The sequence below is a fragment of the Cnephaeus nilssonii genome (assembly GCF_951640355.1).
Source record: "Cnephaeus nilssonii genome assembly, chromosome: X".
NCBI lineage: Eukaryota > Metazoa > Chordata > Mammalia > Chiroptera > Vespertilionidae > Cnephaeus > Cnephaeus nilssonii.
The window spans coordinates 88,856,442-88,880,257 of record NC_137071.1 but is presented as its reverse complement, the minus strand read 5'-3'; the positions used below and the strand labels follow the sequence as shown (position 1 = coordinate 88,880,257).

Here is a 23,816-nt window from a genome sequence, read left to right as displayed (position 1 = left end):
GAAAACAAGGAAAAATTTCTAAATCATCACAGGAACCCAAAGATGCTACAGCACTTATTCCCCCAAATAGCCCTGGGCCTTACTACCTAGAATGTTGACTATCCTCTTCTCAAACACAGAGTAAAGAATTGGCCTCACATCATGTCTAACATGAGAAGCTGCCAGACAGGGGCCTGAAAGGTTCCTGGGTGCAACTTGGCTCAAGCCCCCTCTTCCTCATCACTCATAGCCTCTTCAGACAGGTATGAGACAGAATTGGGATCCCTTCTATAATCCCTGAGAAAAGTTTCGAGGACTTTCAACTTAGTGGTCTCAGCATGGGCTCTGGGGCTCCAGAGGAACTGGCACCATGCAGGATCACTGTTGGGCACCTGCTGGTACTCCAGGTACTGTTCCTGCACCCAAACTTTGGTGAGAAGCTCCCTGGGCACCCCATAGATCCAATGCTCCTTCCCATCATGCACACCCATGACATTCAGTGCTTCCCAGACATTCTCCTCAGGGGCACAGTTGCCCTCTGCAAGGATCAATCTCAGGAGCATGACCAGGAGGCCAGTGTTGGGCATGGACTGCCCATGGGACACCATCCCATCATATGTGAGCCTCAGAGTGGTGACCAGGACATAGGTGAGGTTGCTGGGGTCCACTTCCTTCACATCAATACCAAAGACCAGCTGCATGCACTCAGAGGCTAGGCTGAAGATCTCAGGGAAGTGATCCCGGTGCTCTTTGATGACCCTACTCAGCATTTCTGCCTTAGTAGTTGGCTGCTTTGCATAATACTTCAGGAGTAGAAACTCCACCAGTTCAGTCATCTTCAAATATAGGGCATCGTGGAGTGATGACTCAGAATCTTCAGAGTCCACTCTGCTGCTTGTCTCCTGTTCATTTTGGATGCTGAAGCCCTTGTCTTCAGATTGGCTCCATGCAGGGGCCGCCATGGCAGGGGCACAGAGTCAGGAACCCAGAGGGCTCTGGGAAGACTTGGTGTCTCAGCAGCACACACCTTCTCTTGGCTGTGTGGGAACGAGGCAGAGAGGGACAAAGGTAAGGAGGCAGACACAATCAAATCCTCCTCATTCCCAAATAGCTGCACCTGCGACAGGTTTTGGATACGTGAGTATCCTCAGCTGAGAAACATACCCTTGGCAGCTCTGAGAATGAAGATTTTTAGGCCGTGGGGGAAGACAAGGTGACTCCAGGCCCCAGAGCAGTCAGTCCTGGGAGCCCCAAGGTGCGGGGTGACCACCAGCGGTGAGGACTGACTCCGCATCTTCCGGGTTGAGACACTCTGGGGGCTCCATGTCATGGCAGGGTCTCAGGTCGGCAGAGGGGTTCCGGGACCTGCCCTGAGTCGGTGTGAGGACCCTGAGGGAGATTGGGGGGTCCTGGACTCCAGAACAGTGTCCATCTGTTATTTACATTACGATTCATTAACAGTAGCAAAATTACAGTTATGAAGAAGCAACGAAAATAATTTTATGGTTGGGGGTCACCACAACATGAGGAACTGTATTAAAGGGTCGTGGCATTAGGAAAGTTGAAAACCACTGGACTAAGGAGTGTGGCTATAGGTCAGCAGAGGGTGGCCTTGGCCTGCAGGATGCATTCTCTGGTTAGGAAAAGGGATAGATCTAGGCCCTGCCAGGAGTAATATTTTATACCTTAAATTCATTGAGGGAATCCCCAACACAGACAGAGGGGGCTCAATAAAGTCTGCCCCTGTCATCCTTTTCATCCCTGAAATCCCACAGGTGATGCACCCTCAGTATTGAGGGAGATGAGTCCTCACCATGAGGCCTGCAGGTCCTGGGACGCTCCCTCTGTGAACCGGGAGGCCGGGCCCCCACACCCTGATTCCAGGCAGTCTGGGCCCCGCCAACCTGAGGAGGTGGGCGAGGGATGCAGGAAATAGTTCTCAGACACCCCACCGCGGACTCTCAGTGCTGACGGAGGGCCACCCTGGGTCCTGGGGCCTCAGTCGTCCCTCAGGATCATACCTGGACTCCTTCCCTCTACCGACCCGAAGCCGGCCTCCCAGACATGGCGCTTTCCTCTCTCAGACTTCCCCGGCGGAAGTCAGTGGGCGGAATTTCCGGACGGGCTTTCTGGGGTCCCTGGGGCCTGAGAGCAGGGGCAGAGTTTGGATCTAGAGGCCTGGGAGTCATGACTCTGTTCCCCTCCCGCACCTGACAACACCAGGGCCCCTGCCCTCTGCAGACCCAAGTCTGTGTCCCTCAGACCTAGGCTCTACTCCCCCAGATTTCCCCGGCATGTGGAAGCATATGCTCAGCCTTGAGAGCCCCACCCAGAGTCCCGTAGAGCTGACAGGAATACCAGGAGATGGATTCTGTAGCGCCCTCTGTTCTGAAGCAGGTGGACCCCGAAGTCCTCACTCAGGAGGGCCTTACCACCCTTGCAGAGATGCTGCAATACCAGGACCGATGCTGGAGGGGGCGCTGTTGCACGGAGGTTAAGGGGAAGGGGTAGAGAAGCCCCCTTCTCAAGGGGTTTCTTACCAGCTCAGATGGTCCTGTGGAAACTGTGGTTTCTAAAAGTTAGCTGCTACTAAAGATGCTGAGCAGCAGCAGGGATTTGGGGAGGTGTGGCATTGTGTTTGTCTGTCTACATGTCCCTTGTCCAATGCAGGTGTTTTCACTTTTAATCCTCATTCTTAGTAATACATTCTACATCTCTATCTAGTTTGTGTACATTCCTTAAATACATATAAAATAAATATAGGTTACATGTGCTTATATACCCACATATGTATGTAGCTAAATGTGTATGTGTGTGTATGCTTAGAACATATGCATTTACACGTATATTTCTATATAATACACTATCCAAGATGTTTTATGATAGAATACCTACTCTTAACATACATGATTTATTCTGCTACTCGCTATTATAATTTAGTCTGTACTTTATATACTATTAAGATAATTTTTACTAGCCAGCACTAACCCAACACGATGGTTGTCAGGTGATTATTACCATACACTCTGAATAACATGCCTCAAATATCCCAGCTTTTCAAGGCAGTGGTATTCCCCCAAGGTTACTGGCATTTGCGGTCTGAACGCCCCAGATTTGAGCCAAGATATAGAGCATACATTTAAAATCTTTCTTCCTACCTCCTTGTCATCTGTTTCATACAGCCTATGACCCTCCCAACTTCCCTACTCCCCCATACTCCCACCCCAGACACAAATGCCAGCTCATCACAATTTTCAGTCTCCCTTAAGGGTCTGCTCAAATTTTATTGTTCAGATACTGTGGTTCATATTGTGTTTCCCTTAAGACTTAAATTTTTACAATGCTTTTAGATGGCAGAGATAAATAAAGCTGATGGTACAGAGATATCCAAGTACCTCACAGGTATAACACCCCCCCCCCATTATCAATTTCCCCAACCAAAGTGGTACTTTTTAAACAACAGATGTGCCTACACATATACCGCATCATCAACGTGGGATAAATACTTATGGAGTTGCTGCATCATATGTAACAATTATGTTTACTATTATAAGAAACTGCCTGACCATACAGCTTCCAACGTGGCTGTACTATTTCACTTTCCCAAGAGGTAATGAATGCAAGTTCCTGCTATTCCACATCCTTGACAGCATTTGGTGTTGTCACTGTACCAGATTTTGACCATTGTCATAGGAGTTTATTTATTGGGGGGGGGGGGGCGTGATATTATTAAGAGACAGATCAAACCTTCAGACAGTTGTTGTCAAGTGCAGAAAAGGCACAAGCAGGCCTTTTAAGAGTTTTACCCAAAGCATCTTGAGCCTCCATAACCACATGAGACAAATCCTTATTAGAACTCTATATTTACATGGTTGGGTTCAGTTTCTCAAAGAAGCGAGACTCATCCACCATCCCTGACACTCTTGTCCTCCTGATCAGGATGTGCCTTTTGTGTAAGGAAAGGGAAGGCATTGCTGGATTCTGGGAAGCCCAGGCAGGTGGAGAAAAGAAGGGAAAGATCTCCCTCCGAGAGGGTCTTTCAAGTAAAGTCAGACACTCTCATCTTCACTCTATTACTCTGCTCTCAGGGGCCTTAATCACTTGACAGGTCCACATGAATTGTTCCCAAGTCCTAGTTGCTTCCCCTCCCCCCACCCCACAACACTATACTCACTGCAGGTGCCTAGGATCCAAACAAGCTCCCCACTTCCCCTTTCTGCATCAAAAATATGCCCTGGAGGACTCTAGGAGAAAAGCAGCCAGGGGAACACATTCATCTTGCATGTTTAAAACACTTACCTGTCTAGTGGGTGCAGAAGAGAGTGGGAAACCCATAGGAGGGACCAAGAGACCCACAGGAAATCTGCTGTCATCATCCAGAGGGATGGTCATTTTATAGGGGCTAATGGGACAGCTCTGGACATGGACTGGAAATGGAGGTACACTGGAAGAAATGGATCCCATGAATGGAAAGAGAACAGGAAGCGAGGTCCCACCACCAGGTTTCTGACTTGACTTGGTGGGGTGGGGCCGGAATGCAGGTGAAAAAGTCCAGTAACCCTTTTCCAGGATAAAGCGAAGGCAAGGCAGGGTTGTCCTGGAATGGGCAAGGTGCTTGGTCTACAGTATAGCACCACTGCAGAGGACAGGAGGAAGAAAGGTGCCCACCTCACTGACTGGATCCAGAACACAAGAGAGGCCTGTCTTATGACATCTGGTGGTTCTATGACAGGGATGACCCCATGTCTTCACTGAGTGGCAAGGTCATTTCAAACAAGGGCTCCCCCATGCATCATAGGCTGTGCATTCAGGATGACACAGCTTCATACTGGGTGGAAGAGAGGGATAGCAGAGCTTGGACAAGGCAGTGTCTACTCCAAAGGGGTTTGTGTCCTGGATTTCAACGGGAAAACATTCTAGAAATCTGGTATCTAGTTGTGATGACTCTCTGGCTCCTGAATCGGTGGCCTGGGACTGCAAACACCTGTAGATCATGACCTTGGAGCTAGAAATTTATGGTTTATTGAAGGAGGTAATGACATTCCCCTAAGGTGGCCAGGATGCTTTGAAGTTGAGATATTCTCTGGAGAAAACAATTGTCACACAGAGTCTTCAAAATACAAATTAATGTCAGTTGACAACTCACCATGGACCATGTGCTAAGCCCAGGAGGACACAGGGATCATCTCCTCAAAGCCTCCCTGTGACCTCTTTTTTAAAAAAAATATATTTTATTGATTTTTTACAGAGAGGAAGGGAGAGAGATAGTGAGTTAGAAACATCGATGAGAGACAAACATTGATCAGCTGCCTCTTGCACACCCCCTACTGGGAATGTGCCCACAACCAAGGTACATGCCCTTGACTGGAATCGAACCTGGGATCCTTGAGTCCACAAGCTGACGCTCTATCCACTGAGCTAAACCGGTTTCGGCCCTGTGACCTCTTGAGTTGTCATGTGTCACTACTCCTTAATCAAAGTTCAGTGTGTTCATTGGGTGGTTCAGATGTTAGTCAGCATATGCAAGTTGTGAATTATTCATGGAAGCTCAGAGTGCATTCTCACCTTCTTTGCATTTTGCTGTGGCCCACACTGTGTTTCTCACCCAGGCTTCCCCTTTCAATATGGACACGATTTTCTGGGCAGCTTTTGAACCTGTGGCTCTGAACAGCACTGTCCGTGTAGTGGACACAGAGCCTTTCTGTGTCCATTAATGGTTCAAGGCCTTGTGAGGTCCCTGGAGGCCTTGCTCACCACCACACCCTCAACTCCTACAGGCTTGTTTGCATTTCTCCGTCAGGTAGTCTGCACATCATATATGCTTGTCCACCAGACTCCCTGTGACGTTTTCCCTTGTGCTTTCACAATGAAAGCTGATTTCTTTTTGGTGTAAATACAATTCAGCCAACATGCATTTAATGCCATGTAGATGAACAGCATTTCCATGTGTTTCTCTGATAAGATTTTAAAAGGGTTTTTCTTATTAAAAAGAAGCCAGGCCAAACACCCAGGGAAAAGCTGTGAACCCAGGAACACTGAACCTCAGGCAGCACAAATACACGGACTCAGAGGAGCTCTGCACCTTCCCACGGAAAGGTCAGATTTTGCCTGGGGAAAGGAGAGATAGAAATACATAACCTGATATCCGAAGAAGAGAGATCATGGAGAGACAAAGAAACAGCCAACATATGAAAGAAAAGGGTACCTCACCAGAAAAGGAAGTAAACAAAATGGAGGCAAGCAATTTGTCAGAGAAAGAATTCAGAGAAATGGTAATAAGGTTGCCGAAAAGAATGAAAGACAAATTCAACAATTTGTGTAAGAACCAAGAGGAAATGAAGAAGAACCAAGATGAAATGAAAAATGACTTTGATGTTGTAAAGTATTCAATAGAAAGCATCAACAGTAGACTAGAAGAAGAAGAGGACCTCATCAGTGACCTAGAAGACAAGGTGAAAAAAATACCCAAGCAGAGGAGCATCTAGTAAAAAAGAAAAATTAAAAAAACAGGAGGAAAGCCTAAAGGAACTTTGGGACAACAGTAAACAAAACAACATCTGCTTTGTAGGGGTGCCAGAAGTAGAGGAAACTGAGCAAGGTATAGAAAACCTGTTTGAAGAAATAATGACAAAAAACTACCCTGATATAGGCAAAAAAAGCTCACACAAATCCAAGAAGCTCAGAGTCCCAAACAAAATGAACCCCAAAAGACTGATGCCAAGACACATTATAATTAAATTGGTAAACACCAACAAAAAAGTAAGAATATTAAAAGCAGCCAGAGAGAGACAGAAAGTTAACTACAAAGTATCCCCCATCAGACTAACAACTGATTTCTCAACAGAAACACATCAGGCAAGAAGGGAATGGAATGAAATATACAAATTCATGGAAAGGAAGGGTCTGAATCCAAGAATATTGTACCCAGCAAGGCAATCAATCAAAATTGAGTGTGAAAATAGGAGCTTCACAGACAAATAGGAGTTTATCACCACCAAACAAGCAATGCAAGAAATGATAAAGGGTCTGCAGTGAAAAGAAAAAATAGGAAGTGAAGAAGGAACACAGGCATAAAAAATAAAAATGGTGACAAACAAGTACCTATTAATAATAACTTTAAATGTAAATGGATTAAATGCCCCAATCAAAAGACATAGGGTGGCTGAGTAGATAAGAAATCATGACCCATATATCTGCTGTCTACAGGAAACCCACCTCAGAAAAAAAGGACTCACACAGACTGATGGTGAAGGGATGGAAAAAGGTTTTCAGGTGAATTGAAATGAAAAAAAAAAAGCTTGGGTAGCAATACTTATATCTGATAAATTAGACCTCAAAGTGAAGGACACAACCAGAGATAAGGAAGGCCACTTAGTAATACTAAAGGGAGAAATCCAACAAGAAGAAATAACACTGGTAAACATATAAGCACCCAATACAGGAGCACCCAATTACATTAAAAAAAACAACAACTTCTGGTGGATATCAAGGGAGAGATTGACAGAAATACAGTCATAGTAAGGGACTTTAATACCCCACTATCACCATTGAACAAATCCTCTAAACAAAAATTCAGCAAAGAAACATCAATCCTAAATGACTCACTAGATCAGATGGAATTAATTGACATCTTTAGAACATTTCACCCAAAGCCACAGAATATACATTCTTCTCAAGTGCACATGGGTCATTTTCAAAGATAGACCACATATTGGGTCACAGGCAAAGTCTCTTCAAATTCAAGAAGATAGAAATCATATCAAGCGTCTTCTCAGATCACAATGGCATAAAACTAGAAATCAACTACAATAAATACAATAAAAAAATCAAACACCTGGAGACTAAATAGCATGCTTTTAAACAATGACTGGGTTACCAGAGAGATCAACGATAAAATAGAAAGTATCATGGCAACAAATGACAATGAAAACACAACAATCCAAAATCTATGGGACACAATGAAAGCACTTTTGAGAGGGAAGTTCATAGCTCTACAAGCCTACAGAAAAAAAAAAAAAAACACAAAAACAAGAAACAATGGTAATAAATTACCTAACCCTACAACTCAAAGAGTTAGAAAGAGAGCAACAAGAAAAGCCTAGCATAAGCAGAAGGAAATAATAAAGATCAGAGTGGAGATAAATGAAATAGAGACCAGAAAAACAATACATGAGATTAAAAAAACCAAGAGCTGGTTTTTTGAAAGGATAAACAAGATTGATGAACCTCTAGCCAGGCTCACCAAGAAGCAAAAAGAGAGGACCCAAATAAACAAATTCAGAAATGAAAGAGGTGAAATAACAACCAATCCCACAAAAATACAAACGATTATAAAAAAAATACTATGAACAACTATATTCCAACAAAATAGACAACCTAGATGAAATGGACATATTCCTAGAAAAATACAAGATCCCAAATCTCAACCAAGAAGAATAAAAAAAACTGAATAGGCCAATAACTACTGAAGAAATTGAAACAGCAATCAAAAATCTTCTAGAAAACAAAAGCCCTGGGTCCTGACAGATTTAAAGGGCAGTTATACCAAGCATTCAAAGAAGAACTAAAACCTATTATCCTCAAACTATTCCAAAAAATTCAAGAGGAATGCACACTTTCAAGCTCTTTCTATGAAGCCAGCATTACCTTAATCCCAAAACCAGATAAAGACACCATAAATGAGAGAGATCGTGTGATATTTTTGGTGAACATAGATGCTAAAATCCTCAACAAAATTCTAACAAATTGGATTGAACAATACATTAGAAAGATCATACACCATAACCAAATGGGATTTATACTAGGGATGCAAGGATGGTACAATATCAGCAAATCTATAAATGTGATACATCACATAAACAAACAGAGATAAAAATCACATAATCATATCAATTGATGCAGAAAAAGCATTTGACAAAATCCAACACCATTTCCTGATAAAAACTCTCAGCAAAGTGGGAATAGGGGGATCATACCTCAACATAATAAAAGCCCTATATGACACACCTACAACCAACATCATACTCAATGGGCAAAAACTAAACTCTTTTCCCATAAGAACAGGAATAAGTCAAGGATGCCCAGTTTCACCACTCCTGTTCGACATAGCATTAGAAGTACTAGCCATAGCGATCAGACAAGAAGAAGAAATAAAAGGCATACAATTTGGAAAAGAAGTAAAACTGTCCTTATTCGCAGATGACATGATACTATACGTAGAAAACTCCAAAGACTCCATAAAAAACTACTAGACCTAATAAATGAATTTGGCAATGTAGCAGGATACAAAATTAACGACCAGAAATCTATGGCCTTTTTATACACCAATAATGAACTCACAGAAAGATAAATGAAAAAAAAACAATCCCATTTACCATTGCATCAAAAAAAATTAAGATACTTAGGAATAAACTTAACCAAGGACTTAAAAGACCTGTACTGAAAAAACTACAGGGTATTGAAAAAAGAGATAGAGGAATACATAAACAAATGGAAGAACATACCATGTTCATGGATTGGTAGAATCAACATCATTAAAATGTCCATACTACCTAAAGCAATCTATAGATTCAATGCAATACCTATTAAAATACCAATGACATATTTCAAAGATTTAGAACAAACTCTCCAAAAATTCATATGGAACAAACAAAAAGACCCCAAATAGCCACAGCTATCCTGAGAAAGAAGAACAAAGTTGGAGGGATGACAATACCAGACATCAAGCTAAATTACCAAGCCAGGTTCTCAAAACTGCCTTGGTACTGGCACAAGAACAGACATATAGACCAATGGAACAGAATAGAGAACCCAGAAAATGACCCAAGCCATTATACTCAATAAATACTTGACAAAGGAGGCAAGAACACATAATGGAGTCAAGACAGTCTCTTTAATAAATGGTACTGGGAAATTTGGTCAGATACATGCAAAAAAAAAAAAAAAAAAGAAACTAGACGACCAACTTACACCATATACAAAAACAAACTCAAAATGGCTAAAGGACTTGAATGTAAAACAGGAAAGGATAAAAATCCTAGAAGACTCCCTAGGTAGCAAAATTGTAAACATATTTCGTAGCAATATTTTTACAGACATAGATCCTAGGTCATGAGAGACTAAGGAGAAAATAAACAAATGGGAATACATCAAAATAAAAAGCTTCTGCACAGCAAGAGAAACCATCAACAAAACAACAAGAAAGCCCACTACATGGGAGAACATATTTGCCAATGTTATCTCCAATAAGCGTTTAATCTCCAAAATTTACAGGAAACTCATACAACTTAACAAAAGGAAGATAAACAACCCAATCAAAAAATGGGCAAAGGACCTAAATAAACACTTTTCAAAAAGGGACATCCAGAAAGCCAAGAGACACATGAAAACATGCTCAGTCACTAATCATCTGAGAGATGCAAATCAAAACAACAATGAGGTACCATCTCACACCTGTCAGAATGGCTATCATCAACAAATCAACCAATGACAAGTGCTGGAGAGGATCCAGAGAAAAAGGAACCCTTCTTCACTGCTGGTGGGAATGCAGACTGGTGCAGCCATTGTGGAAAACAGTATGGCGTTTCCTCAAAAATTTAAAAATGGAACTGCCATTTGACCCAGTAATACCACTTCTAGGAATATATCCCAAGAAAACAGAAACACCAATCAGAAAGGATATATGCACCCCTATGTTCATAACAGCACAATTTACAATAGCTAAGATTTGGAAACAGCCTAAATGCCTATTAGCTGATGAGTGGATTAGAAAACTATGGTACATCTTCACAATGGCATACTATGTTGCTATAAAAAAAGAAGGAATTTTTAACATTTGCAGCAGCATGGATGGAACTGGACAGCATTATGCTAAGTGAAATAAACCAGGCAGAGAAAGAAAAATATCACACGATCTCTCTCATTTATGGGTAATAAAGAACATTATAACCTGATGAACAAAAAGATGGATACAGAGGCAGAGAAGCATTGAACAGACTCAAATTACAGTGAGAAGTTTGGGGAGTGTTTGGGAGTGGTAAGAGATCAACTGAAGGACTTATATGCATGCATATAAGCATAACCAATGGACACAAGACACTGGGGGGGAGGGGGAGGGCATGTGCCGGGATTAGGGGAGGCAGGGGGAAGGTCAATGGGGAAAAAAAGGAGACATATGAACTACTATTTGTAATACTTTAAACAATAAAAAAAGTGTTGAACAAAAATAGAGGCAAAGAAGCATCGAACAGTCTGTCAAACTATAGTGGGAAGGTAGGGGAGGTTTGGGGGGCTAAGAGATCAATAGAAGGACTTGTATGCATGCATATAAGCACAACCAACAGAAGCAAGACCCGGGCGGGGGGTGAGGGCAAGTGCAGGGAGATAGGGGAGGCTGGGGGAGGTTAATAGGGGGGAGGGAAAGAAGACATATGCTCTACTATTTGTAGTACCTTAAAAAATAAAATAAAACATAAAAAACATCAAACAGAAGGGAAAAAGAATAAGAAGAAGCCAGGCCACAGAGCCAAACCATATTGGAACAGACAGAAGGAGCCACCAGAATGTCCCTAAACTCTGATGATTGGCTCCATCTTAGGACCTAAATAACTTCCTTATCACTTCCCATTTATATGTGTAATTAACCATTCTATTTCATGATATGGTACTAAATCTCCACGTTTAACTTTCATCATAAAATCGTCAAACATACTCAATATTAGAGAAAACTATAAAAACTCCACATTTCCTATCACCCAGGAGCAGTGATATGGTGCCTTAGGTGCTCCATTCATACTTTTCTTCTTTCGCTTTCTCCTTTTCTTCCCCCCGCCCTCCTTGCTTACCTACTCCATTCCTTCCTTTATCCCTTTGTCCCGTCCTCCTTTACTTCTTTCTTGCCTTCATTTTATAAATTTTCTTCCCGAAGCTCTTTGAACCAAATCTCAGATACCAAGTCAGCTCACTCCTACAATCCAGAGGGTGAAAACTCTGAAAAATAAGGACTTTAACACTTAATTTTTATCATCCAGACAAAACAATAATCCAGTGTATCTCTTAATATTCCTTTCACAGTCAGATTACTGCAAATATCCCAAATATTTCTTTGCTTGTAATGGAACAAAATTAGGTTATACATTGCATTTTTCATGTCCCTTAATTCTCTCTGTCACTCCTTAATGAGTAGAAGCATATACAAATCATAAATGTAGATGTATTCCCCACAGGGGTGCTAGTTATCAATCTATACATATATACGGGAGGGGGCCAAGGATTTATAAGGATGGTGGATGTTGGGAGCCAGAATTCTCACTGATAAGAGTAAATGGTTACAGATAAGCCAAGGGAGAAGACCAGAGGTCCCTTGTGGTAATAATGGGCTAGAGCTAGAGACATCAGCATGAACTTGTGTTCAGCTTAATACATACCTATGGTGACATACATATCTATAGATATATGTGTATACATAGGTTAATACACACACTTATGTTTACTTTCACTCTCAACTGAGACAGCTAGAAGCAAGAACTCTCCAGGAGTCATGAGCCCACCAAGTACCCACATCTAGCTTTCTAATACCATTCTCCAATAGAAGGAAGCAGAAATCCATGGGGAGATGGCTAGAGTCCCCAAACCTGAAAGTGCCAAATTTGGGAGAGGATGAGGAACTCTCCTTCATTGTTAATAGGGAAGAAAATGTTACAGCCACATTAGAAGACAGTTGGGCAGATTCTTATAAAGTCAAACAAGGACTTGCCATTAGAAACCCTAGTTGTCAGTTTTATCAAGTGAATTTGGGTTCCATAAAAAACAAAAATATCCTGCAAATAAATTACATCTAGAAAATTTTTACTCTAGAAAATTAACTTTCATTTGTAATGCTAACAGCAAGTCACCCAGGTAAAAAATACATGGTGTCAAAACAAGCCAAAGGAAAATCATTTGGGCAAAAAAATGAAAAAGGATCGCAAGTCAAATTTATAGAAAATATTCCTTTATTAACTTTTGGTTGAGAATATGTTTGTATATTTTCAGAAAACAACTCTGAGACATGTGGATTCCTGCAACAGAGAGGAATTGACAGGAGTGCTCCAGCCATGAAGTCAGAAGAGAAACAGTCCAGAGATGGAAGACACCAACGATGCCTTGCCATACTAGCAGTCAGCAGATATGCGTCACTGCAGATTGCCCAGGACCAAACCAGAGAGGGTCGGACCTGCAATACCACCATTTGTCCACCATCCAGAACTGAAATATCATTGCTGTTATGAACACATTAACAACTGTTGGACATAGAAACCGGGACTCAAAAGAACTGTTGGCCCAGAAAGAAACTCACTATAAACTGATTCATTTGCCTCTCAGCATAACCATTATTGCTTGTCTCATTTTCGGTTCCTATAAGTGTATTCCTAATATCACATGAGCTCACTCATCTAGGGGAAAAGATGAACAACATAGACTGAAGAACAAGAACAGCATTGATCAGACTGTCAGACCTCAGAGGGAAGGTAGGGGAGGGTGGGGACAAGGGAGATAGATCAACCAAAGGACTTGTGTGCTTGCATATGAGCCTAACCAGTGATCACGGACAACAGGGGGAGGGGGGCTTGCGTGGGGGGGGGGATTGGGAAGGGAACGGGGGGATGGGGGTTGATGACAAATATGTAATACCTTAATCAATAAAGTAATTTAAAAAAACACCAAAACGATGCATGATTAGAGCAGTTTGATTCATAATGGCAAAACAACTCTTCCTTCAAGAGGGGAATTCATTAATAAACTTTGATACAGCCACACACTTAAACTTGGATTCAAAGCTGAAGCCACCTCAAATGTTCCAGAAAAAAATAAAGGTTCAAAGGGCAATCATATCAAATGGTCAGGGAGAACTCATCACACTCTTATGCTGACTGTTCCAAAACATACAAAAAGATGGGCAATTGTACAACTCATCCTCCAAGGCTACCTTTCTTTTATTCAAAATCCTGAGGAATTCCCACAAACAGAACTATTGGAAAAAGTTCATTCACATAGCATAAAATAGCCTCTATATATTAATGGCATATTCAACTTAACAGTGCATTAAATGACCAAGCAGCCTATCAGCCTATATCCAAATAATAAAAATAGGATTTAATGTTATAAAAAATTCTAATGCAACACCATGCACACGAAATAGAGTGGAAAAAATTTTGTTCATGTCAATGGCCACAGAGAGAGCCTTGAAAAAACAACACTTTAATATGAGTTCAGGGAAAAAAACTTTGAAAGAACTCAACCAAAAGGGAATTTCCATTTCCCAAAATTTAGAGCAACCTACTTAAGTGTGAAACATTAAAAGCATTTCCATTAAAGGTAGGGACAAGTCAGAGATGTGGGCTGTGGGTATAAATGTACTGGAGAACATTATGTTAAGTGAAATAATCCAGGCAATGAAAGAAAAATACCACATGATCTCACTCATTTATGGAAAATAAAGAACATTATAACCTGATGAACATAAAGATAGATACAGAGGCAGTAAAGCACTGAACAGACTGTCAAATCACAGCGGGAAGGCTGGGGACTGTTGGGGATGAGGGGAAAGAGATCAACCAAAAGACTCATATGCATGCATATGAGCACAACCAATGGACACAAGACACTGGGAGGTGGGTGGGATGAGGGCATGCGACAGGGGGTAGGGGAGGCTGGGGAAGGTCAATGGGGAAAAAAAGGAGATATATGTACTACTTTATGTAATACTTTAAACAATAAAAAATTACTTAAAAAAACTAAATGTGAGGTATGAACATGGAAAATAAACAAATAGTATCTGTTGACAATATGACCATCCTATCTAATAAAAGAGTAATATGTAAATTGACCGTACCTCCGCCACACCCACAAGCCATGCCCAACAGCTAATCAGGAGTGAGTACGCAAATTAACCCAACCAATATGGCTGTGGCTTCAGAGAGAGCAGGAGGCTTGAGTTGCCCCCGGCAATGGAGGAAGCCAAGCTTCTGCAGCCCTGGCCTGCCTTGGCCTCCACTTAAGGCTACAAAGTTTCAATTATAGAAGATAAATAAATCCCAGATACCAAGGCCTCCGCTTGGGTTGTCGGGGGGCGTGGCCAGCCTGCAAACCACCACAGGCCCCTCACCCAGGCTGCCCCATGTCCCAAGGGAATGCCCACCCTGAAATGGGACACCCATCAGGCCAAACCAGCTGACCCCACCCGTGCACCAGGCCTCTATCCTGTCTAATCCTATCTAATAAAAGAATAATATGCAAATTGAACATCACTCCAACACACAAGATGGCTGCCCCCATGTGGTCAAAGATGGCCACCACAAGATGGCCAGCAGGGGAGGGCAGTTGGGAGGGACCAGGCCTGCAAGGGAGGGCAGTTGGGGGTGATCAAGCCTGCAAGGGAGGGCTGTTAGGGGTGATCAGGCCTGCAGGGGAGGGCAGTTAGGGGTGACCAGGCCTGCAGGGGAGGGCAGTTGGGGGTGACCAGGCCTGCAGTGGAGGGCAGTTAGGGGTGACCAGGCCTGCAGGGGAGGGCAGTTAGGGGCAAACACACTGGCAGGGAAGCAGTTAGGCATCAATCAGGCTGGCAGGGGAGTGGTTAGGGGGTGATCAGGCTGGCAGGCAGAATCGGTTAGGGGCAATCAGGAAGGCAGGCAGGCAGGCAGTTGGGAGCCAGCAGTCCTGGATTGTGAGAGGGATGTCTGACTGCCCGTTTAGGCCCGATCCCGGTAGAATCAGGCCTAAATGGGCAGTCAGACATCCCTCGAGGGGTCCCAGATTGGAGAGGGTGCAGGCTGGGCTGAGGGACACACACCCCCGTGCACGAATTTCATGCACTGGGCCTCTAGTCTATCTATAAAATTCAAAAATGAAGATCTGGATTACTCAAATGAATAATAAGCTGTATGGAAGATCACCATAGCCATAACAATACCTTCCCACTCAAAGCAATAACTAATTAGAACATGTAATACAAAAATCTCCTTGACCACAGGTATAAAAGCCAAAACTTAACCAAGAAGTATCTTAATTTAAAAAGACTCAACTAGCCCTAACCAGTTTGACTCAGTGGATAGAGCATTGGCCTATGGACTGAAGGGTCCCAGGTTCGATTCCGGTCAAGGGCATTCACCTTGAATGCGGGCACATCCCCAGTAAGGTGTGTGCAGTAGGCAGCTGATTGATGTTTCTCTCTCATTGATGTTTCTAACTCTCTATCCCTCTCCCTTCCTCTCTGTAAAAAAAATCAATAAAATATATTTAAAAAAATAAAAAGTCAACTAAAAATTATACTGAGATACTCAGGTTAAAAAAAAGAAGCGCCAAACAAATGGAGCAGCTTCCATATTCATTCATGGGAAACACAATATTTCAAATATGTCAATTCTGCTTAAAATTTACAGATTTAGTGCTATACATGTTGTTGCCCAAATAACAATTAAGATATGACTGCTGACATCTGCTCCCTAAATAAAAGCAGGGAAATTATTGAAGGAAGAGGTTGCAGGGCACAGGCTGGGCAGGATTCAACAATGAAATCTAAACAAGATAATATGAGCAAGCCCCTCGGGGAGACAAGACTGGTGACCTGGCACTTGTGGTTGAGGAGGTTGTGTGAGGGAGCAGGGAAGTGGTTGAGGACTGTCCTTTCAAAAATTATGGTTTCAATAGAATAAAAAGAATAGACTAGGAGTAGAAAAGCAAGTGTCAGAGTAAATCATGCATAGTAAGATTAGATAAGCTTTCATAAAATAACTTGTCTAGTATATGTAAATACATAGGACATAGACATGCATATATATATATATATATGTGTGTATGTGTGTGTGTGTGTGTATTTATTGGATGTGGTATGGGCACTATGGATATGTAAACACACCTGATCAACATTTAGGCTATATGTGTACACATACACTATATATGCAGATTTATACATATATATACACATACACTGAGTGGCCAGATTATTATGATCTCTGAACTCATAATAATATGGACGCTCAGTGTATATCCTATATAATAATAGGCTAATATGCAAATTGTCCCCTCGATCAGGACTTTGACCAGCAGGCAAGCCAGCCAACTGCCCATGTCCCCTCCCCCTGGCCAGTCTGGCCAGACACCACACATGCACGAATTCATGCTCCAGGCCTCTAAAATATATATATATATATATATCAATTCGTGGCCAGATTATTATGTGTTCATAGGGCATAATAATCTGGCCAATCAGTGTATATAAACGTGTATGCATAAATAAAATGTATACAACTAGGTAGAGTTGCAAAATGCAATAATTACTATGAATGAGGAACAAAAGGGAAAAAGCCTGCAACAACAAACAAATGTAGACAGATAACCCCAAACCGCAGGCCCTCTCCAAACTCCTGCTACAGCTCAGAGACTTTAATGAAAACGAAACATTTAGAACTCAAGGTTTCCAGAGTGTCAGCCTGTCTGTGAAGAGACACCATGGGAAGTGGGGGGAGGGGAGGCAGTCAGGGTCTGATGCTCCCCAGGGACCTTGGCAATGCAGCGCCCTCTCTAGGAACTGCGATGTGACCACAGCGATCTACACCAGGGTTGTGAGGACCCTCCAAGTGAGGACTGAGGGCTCTACCCGCCCCACAACACAGGGCCCACCCGGCACCCAGCTCTGGTGCTCCTGTCAGATCGGGGGTACCTCAGGCGGAGGTGCCAGGCTGTGCCCTCCCGCCCCACCTCCTAGAGGGACCTGGGGGAGGCCGACACTTGGCCTGAGGGGCACAGACCCTGGTCAGAACAGGGTGGGGTCCCAGGCCATCCAGCCCAGGTGGGGACCAGACGGTGCTGCTGGGCACACTGGGAGCGGAGCCCCGCCCCTGGTAGCATCCTGGGTGACCCCAGAATTGGTTTCCGGAAGTGATGTCATTGACTTCCACCTGAGACGTCTGAGGGAGCTGAGCGCCATCTTGAGAAGGCGGCTTCGGGCCGGTAGAGGGGACAAGCGCTGAGGGGAGCAATCTCAGGTCGGCGGAGCCCAGACTCTGCCTGGAATCAGGGTGAGGACCAGAGGGGGTCCCCTGGGATCTAGGTCAGCCCCTGTCGGGAGCCCTGGGGAGTGAGGCCCACGGACCTCCCCTGGGGTCTCGGGGTTGAGGCCTCCGTGTGGGGGTCCGGCCTCCCGGCTCACAGAGGGAGGGTCCCAGGACCTGCAGGCCTCATGGTGACGGCCGGCCGTGGGGGAAGACAAGGTGACTCCGGGCCCCAGAGCAGTCAGTCCTGGGAGCCCCAAGGTGCGGGGTGAGGAGGAGCTGAGAGGACTGACTTCCCCATCTTCGGGGTGGAGACAGTCGGGGGGGCTTCGGGTCATGGCAGAGTCTCAGGTCGGCAGAGGGTGTCCGGGACCCGCCCTGAGTCAGTGTGAGGACCCTGAGGGAGATTGGGGGGCCCTGGACCCCAGAACAGTGTCCATCCAGCAGGCCTCCTGGGGTGGGGGAGGGGTGATCTCACACATTGTATTTTGTGATTTTTGCATATGGACCTGAGATACACTGGGGGTTTGGTAGGAGGAGCGGGGCTTCAGGCAGCAGAAGGGGAACCCCTGTTTTTGCTGCTGTCAAGTTGAGGACACTGAGGGAGATTGGGGATCCCTGCACCCAAGAACAGTGTCCATCCAGCAGACCTTCTGGGGGTGGGGGAGGGGTGATCTCACACATTGTTCTTTGTGATTTCTGCATTTGGGTCTGAGAGACACTGGGGGTTTCATAGAAGGAGCAGGGCTTCAGGCAGCAGAGTGGTGACCCCAGATCCTGCTGCTGTCAAGTTGAGGACCCTGAAGAAGATTGGGGGACCCTGAACACCAGAATCATCTGTCCAGGGAGGACCAGTGGGTGGGGTGACTACAGGTTGGGGTGACCTCTGCATGAGGTCTGAGAGACTCTGGGGTTCGGTGTAAGGAGGAGAGCCACAGGTCCGCTGAAGGAGAACAGACAGGACCCTGGACCCCACAATGTAGGGGACCCCATAAAAGCCCTCCCTTGCTATAAACCATGGGAGACCCCACATCAGATGACCCCTTGAGGTTTCTAGTGACTTCTGCATGCAGGCCTGAGACACACTGGGGTTCACTGTAAGGAGCACAGCCACAGGATGACTGAGGGCACCCTGGACCCCACAACTAGGGGACCCCATAAAGCCCTACCCCGCTATCAGCCTTGGGATGCTCCTTGGTAAAAGACCAAGTGAAGAGTTTCCTGACTTCTGTATCCAGGACTGAGTGAGACTCAGGACTTGGTATAAGGTGTAAGGGAATCACACTTCTAGAAATATATCCTAAAAAACTGGAAATACCTTTCAGAAACAATGTATGCACCCCTATGTTCATAGTGGCACAATTTACAATAGCTAAGATATGGAAACAGCCCAAGTTCCCATCAGTAATTGATTTGATGAAAAAGCTGTGGTACATTTATACCATGGAATACTATGCAGCAGTATAAAAGGTAGGCTGTCTGACCCTTTGAGACAGCATGGAGGGACCTGGAGGGTATCATGCTCAGTGAAATAAGCCAGTCAGAGGAAGATAAATATCACATGATTGCATTCATATGTCGAATCTAAGTTACAAAGTAAAATGATGAACCAAATAGAAAACCACAGGTGCAAGTATGGAACAGATTGGGGAATCTCAGAGGGAAGTTGGGGAGGGTGGGAAGTAATCAACCAAGGGCCTTGTATGCATATATGCAGGGCCCATGAATGCAGACAATTGGGTGGTGAGGGCAGGGGGCAGGGGACAGGGGTAGGTTGGAGGGGGTCATATCTATATAATGATAGGATAATATGCAAATTGGTCAGGACACCATTACGTAATGACTGATCAGCAAGCTGCATGCCCAGCAGGCATGGGCAGGGACTGGCAGCATCTGGAACAGGCGCAGGTGAGATGGGATCCAGCAGAGGGCAGCCCGTACTCCCCATATGGCAGCGGCTGTGAGCGCTCCCAATGACTTCTGCCACTTGCCCAGGGCTGACCTGGGGCTCTGGCAAGCCACCGATGGCCGCTGCCCATTGCAGTGGGATAGCCTGGAGCTCTAGCAAGCCATCGATGGTGGCCGGCACTTCAAGGGCCCAAGGCTCAGGCAATGATGTATGGGCGAGGCTCAGGCAAGCCGCAGTGGCTGCGATGGCCAAGGCTCAGGCAGCCTCGCCACAGGCAGTGGCAGAAGCAGAGGCATGATGGGGGCATCACCTTCCCCTGATCCCAGGGTCATCTATTGCAGGGGGAAGCCAGAGGCAGCAGCAACAAGGGGGTGATGGGGGTGGTGCCTTCCCCTGATTGGCCAGATGCTTCCAAAGAGGGAGGCCAGACTGCAGCTTAGGCCCTCTCCCCACCATCAGTAGTACATCCCCTGAGGGTTCCCGGACTGTGAGAAGGGGCAGGCCAGGCTGAGGGACGCCCCCCTACACAATGCACGAATTTCATGCACCAGGCCTTTATTGTAATTTATAATAATAAGAGCAAAATATACTAATTAGACCGGACATCCTTCAGAACGACCTTCTGGATGAAGCCAGGGCTGGCAGGGAGAACAGGTCCAGGGTGACAGAGGGAAGCTGGTGCCAGAAGCCAGGGGTAGGAAAGCCTTCTCTTGCACAAATTTCATGCATTGGGCCTCTAGTACTCTCAATAATAAAAAAATTATTAAAACATTAAAAAAAAAAAACAGTGTAGGGAACCAGGTCCACAGAGGGGAGGGCAGAAGTACTGTCCAGACTCAAGTGCCATTTGATGCCTTCAAATCAGTCTGAGGGACTGTGGGGTTTTGTATAACAAACAAGCCCCAGTTCCACAGAGGAAGAACCCAGGGCCTACCAGGGTCAAGGTGCGGACCCTGTGTCAGGACTGAGGGGACCCAGACTCCCAATGTAGAGGCCGCACAGAATCCCACCTTGCTCTCAGCCTTGGACGGCCCCAGGGAGGTTGACAATATGTGATGATTCTGACTTGAGCATTCAGGTCTGAGTGAGAGTGGACACTTGATAAAAAGTGTAGGGCCTCAGGTCCACAGATGGGATGCAGAGGCACTGCCCAGAATCAAGATGCTTTTCCTGACTTCTGCATCCAGGTCTGACAGGGTCTGGGGTCTAGTGTAAGGAGCAGGGTCTCAGGTGAGCAGAGGGAAGGGTCAGTAGGGCTCCAAGGGAGGACTGAGGGAATCTAGGAACCCTAAGCAGAGGGAAGTCCACAGAAGTCTGCCCTGCTGAAAGTCTTGGGAGGCCCTGTGGTGGATGACCATGCAGAGAGGAACCACAGAAGCCCAGACGTGATGTCCGCCCTGGGAATTCAGGGGGAACAACATATGCAGAAGAGGGGAGGACCTGGGTCTTGCACAGAGTCAAGGTGGACATGCAAAGGGAAGATTGAGGGACCCAGACCCCACAACAGAGATGCCCCATGTTACCCCTACTGTGAACCCTAGGAGGTCGCAGGTCGATGACCACATGCTTTCTTCCTGATTTGGGCATCTTAGGTTGACAGGAGGTTCCGGCTCCAGCCAGGAGTCATGGTGAGGATCCTGCAGGAAGAAGAGGGGACTCCACCCCCTGAGGGCTGAGGGGTCAGGCACCAGGAGGGAAAAGAAGGGCTGCAGGGCTCTCCCAGGATACGAGGTAATGACCCGAGTTAGGGCCCAGGAAGCCCCCTAGCACACCTTGAAGTATGCCTGAGGTTTGGCCAGTGTCATAAGTGTCTCCAGTGTGCCTGTTCCTGCCAGCAGCACCTGGAAGCCTCAGGCTAGGCCTGTGGATTTTGGTTGTTTCTAGATGTCTACCTTAGGAGTGGCAAAGGGAGGTGAGGGCATTATCATGAAGGTGCTGGATTCAGAGCAACAATGGGAGGTGTCCGAGGCAATGCTGCTAATCAAAGTGTGGGTGTTGAGGCAGGATGATGGTCCCTCCCAACCCAGTAAAAACAGGGGCCAGCTGGCATAGGCTCTGTTGGCACAACTGGATCACTCGGGCATGATGGTCAATGTGGTGTGTCCTAAAGTCCATCTTGGAGGTCTCAGAGAGATGGTGAACATGGCCTGCAGTATTCATTCTCCGTTTAGCAGAAGGGAAAGGTCCCAGGCACTCCAGGAGTGAACATGGGTAGCTTGGGCAGGAAGGAGGGTACCACACTCCAGACAATGGGTGCCCTGAACCCAATCTGTGCTGATGTCAGCCCTGGGAAAGGCCTGGCATGGGTCTGCAGAGGTGGTTCCTCCTCACGTTTGTCTCAGGGCGCTCAGGAAGGACAGGGCCTTGGTCAGAGGGGATGGCTTCAGTTCATGAAAAGAGGAGCTGAGGTTGTGGAAGGGTCCTAATGGTCTGAGTGCTTTCTGTGGAAAGCTGCAGCTATGTGCTCCCTGAGAAAACAAGAGAGCCCTCAGCATCAGGGGGTGTCCTGTCCTCAGCATCCAGATTCCCCAGGCACGGTACCTGGGTGTTATGTGCTCTCCCTTTCCACATGCCTGCTCCTCATGAGCATTTCTCATTGAGGACAGTTATTCAGGGTGAAATCAGGTCAGCTGGATTCAAATCCAGGCCTAGCCAGGAAGAAAGGCAAGTACCTTGTGCTCAGACTAAGGGAACTTTGTATCTGGAACAGACAGGCCCAGACCCTGGTGTCAGTTGTGTGGGAACCTGGGGAGGGGTGGGGGCAGATGGAGCACCTGTTCACTTTTGTCTCAGATCTCTTGGGAAGGTGAGGACCTTGGTGTGAGACCACACGTCGGGTCATCCCCCGGGTCCACATTTTGTCGACAGAGAGACGAGTCCCAGATCCTGCCAGGAATCAAGGTGAGCACTGAGGGGAACCAGAGCACATGGGAACCCAGACCTACCCTGCCTCTTCTGTCAGCAGTGAGGAAACTTAGAATAGTACTGGGGTTAGCTCGGCTCACTTCCTACTCGTGTATCTAAGGGAGGTGAAGCCTCAGTCTAGGCAGATTAGGCTCAGTCAGCAGAGAGAGTTGTCTGAAAGCCTGCAGTGTGCTATGGTGAGAAAGGATCAGAGCCTTATCCCAGGATAGATGGACCCAAATTGTCAGTCACCCCTTCTTGATCCTCTGGGAGAGGGACCACATACTAGGCCTCCTCAGTTTCTTCACTGAAATGTTAGGTGTGCGTGTTTTCTTATTTTGAGAGTTTAACATCTGGCCAGCAGAAGGCAGTGAGGGGCCAGACCCTGGCAGGGGAAAGGTGAAGATCCTACTTGTGCAATGAGAAACCTTCCAGCCACAACAGAGGCAACCCCACAGGGTTCTTCCACCCCTCCTGTCAGCACTGGGGTCCCATTGCTGTCCCTGCCATGTGCATGCTGAGGTGGCCTTTTGTTCCCTCTAACAGAGCCCACAGATTGGAAGAGGTGAAGGCCTTGGTCTACACTACATATTCTCAGGTCACAGAGCAGCAGAAGGCCAGGAAGTGCTAGGAATTAAGGTGAGGTTCCAACCATGAATATGTCCCCACGGGCTCCCCCACCCATGTCAGAGGGGACCCCACATTGCCTGACACCTCCACACCCCACAGTCAGTTACAGAACCCTGTACTGTGCCTTCTACACCCTAAGCAGTCGTGTCACTTCCTACTTCAGGTTCTTAGTGGGCATGCTGCTCAAGAGTGAGCCCTGTGAGGCCTATGTACACCCCTAAAGGAGAGACCTATAAGTCACTGTTTTCAGAGCTGCCGATGGTGTGTTTCTAAGCTCATGCCTCTTACACTCCCCCTCTCCCCCAGGCTCCAGGATCCAAATCGCCCATCTTCTGCCAACACTCGGTCACTGTCTCAGCATGAGT

The 23,816-nt window shown here is 45.7% G+C and overlaps 1 protein-coding gene across 1 annotated transcript in view; it reads right to left on the bottom strand.

Moving 5' to 3' along the window:
- Positions 1–200: 200 nt before the first annotated feature.
- LOC307095368 (melanoma-associated antigen 10-like) overlaps positions 201–23,816 on the bottom strand; it is a gene marked incomplete at both ends in the record, with an annotated part of 125,724 nt that continues 102,108 nt past the window's right edge. Inside the window, one exon of the mRNA XM_079764581.1 lies at positions 201–755. Coding sequence (XP_079620707.1) covers positions 201–755 — 555 coding nt within the window. The remainder of the gene's footprint in view (positions 756–23,816) is intronic.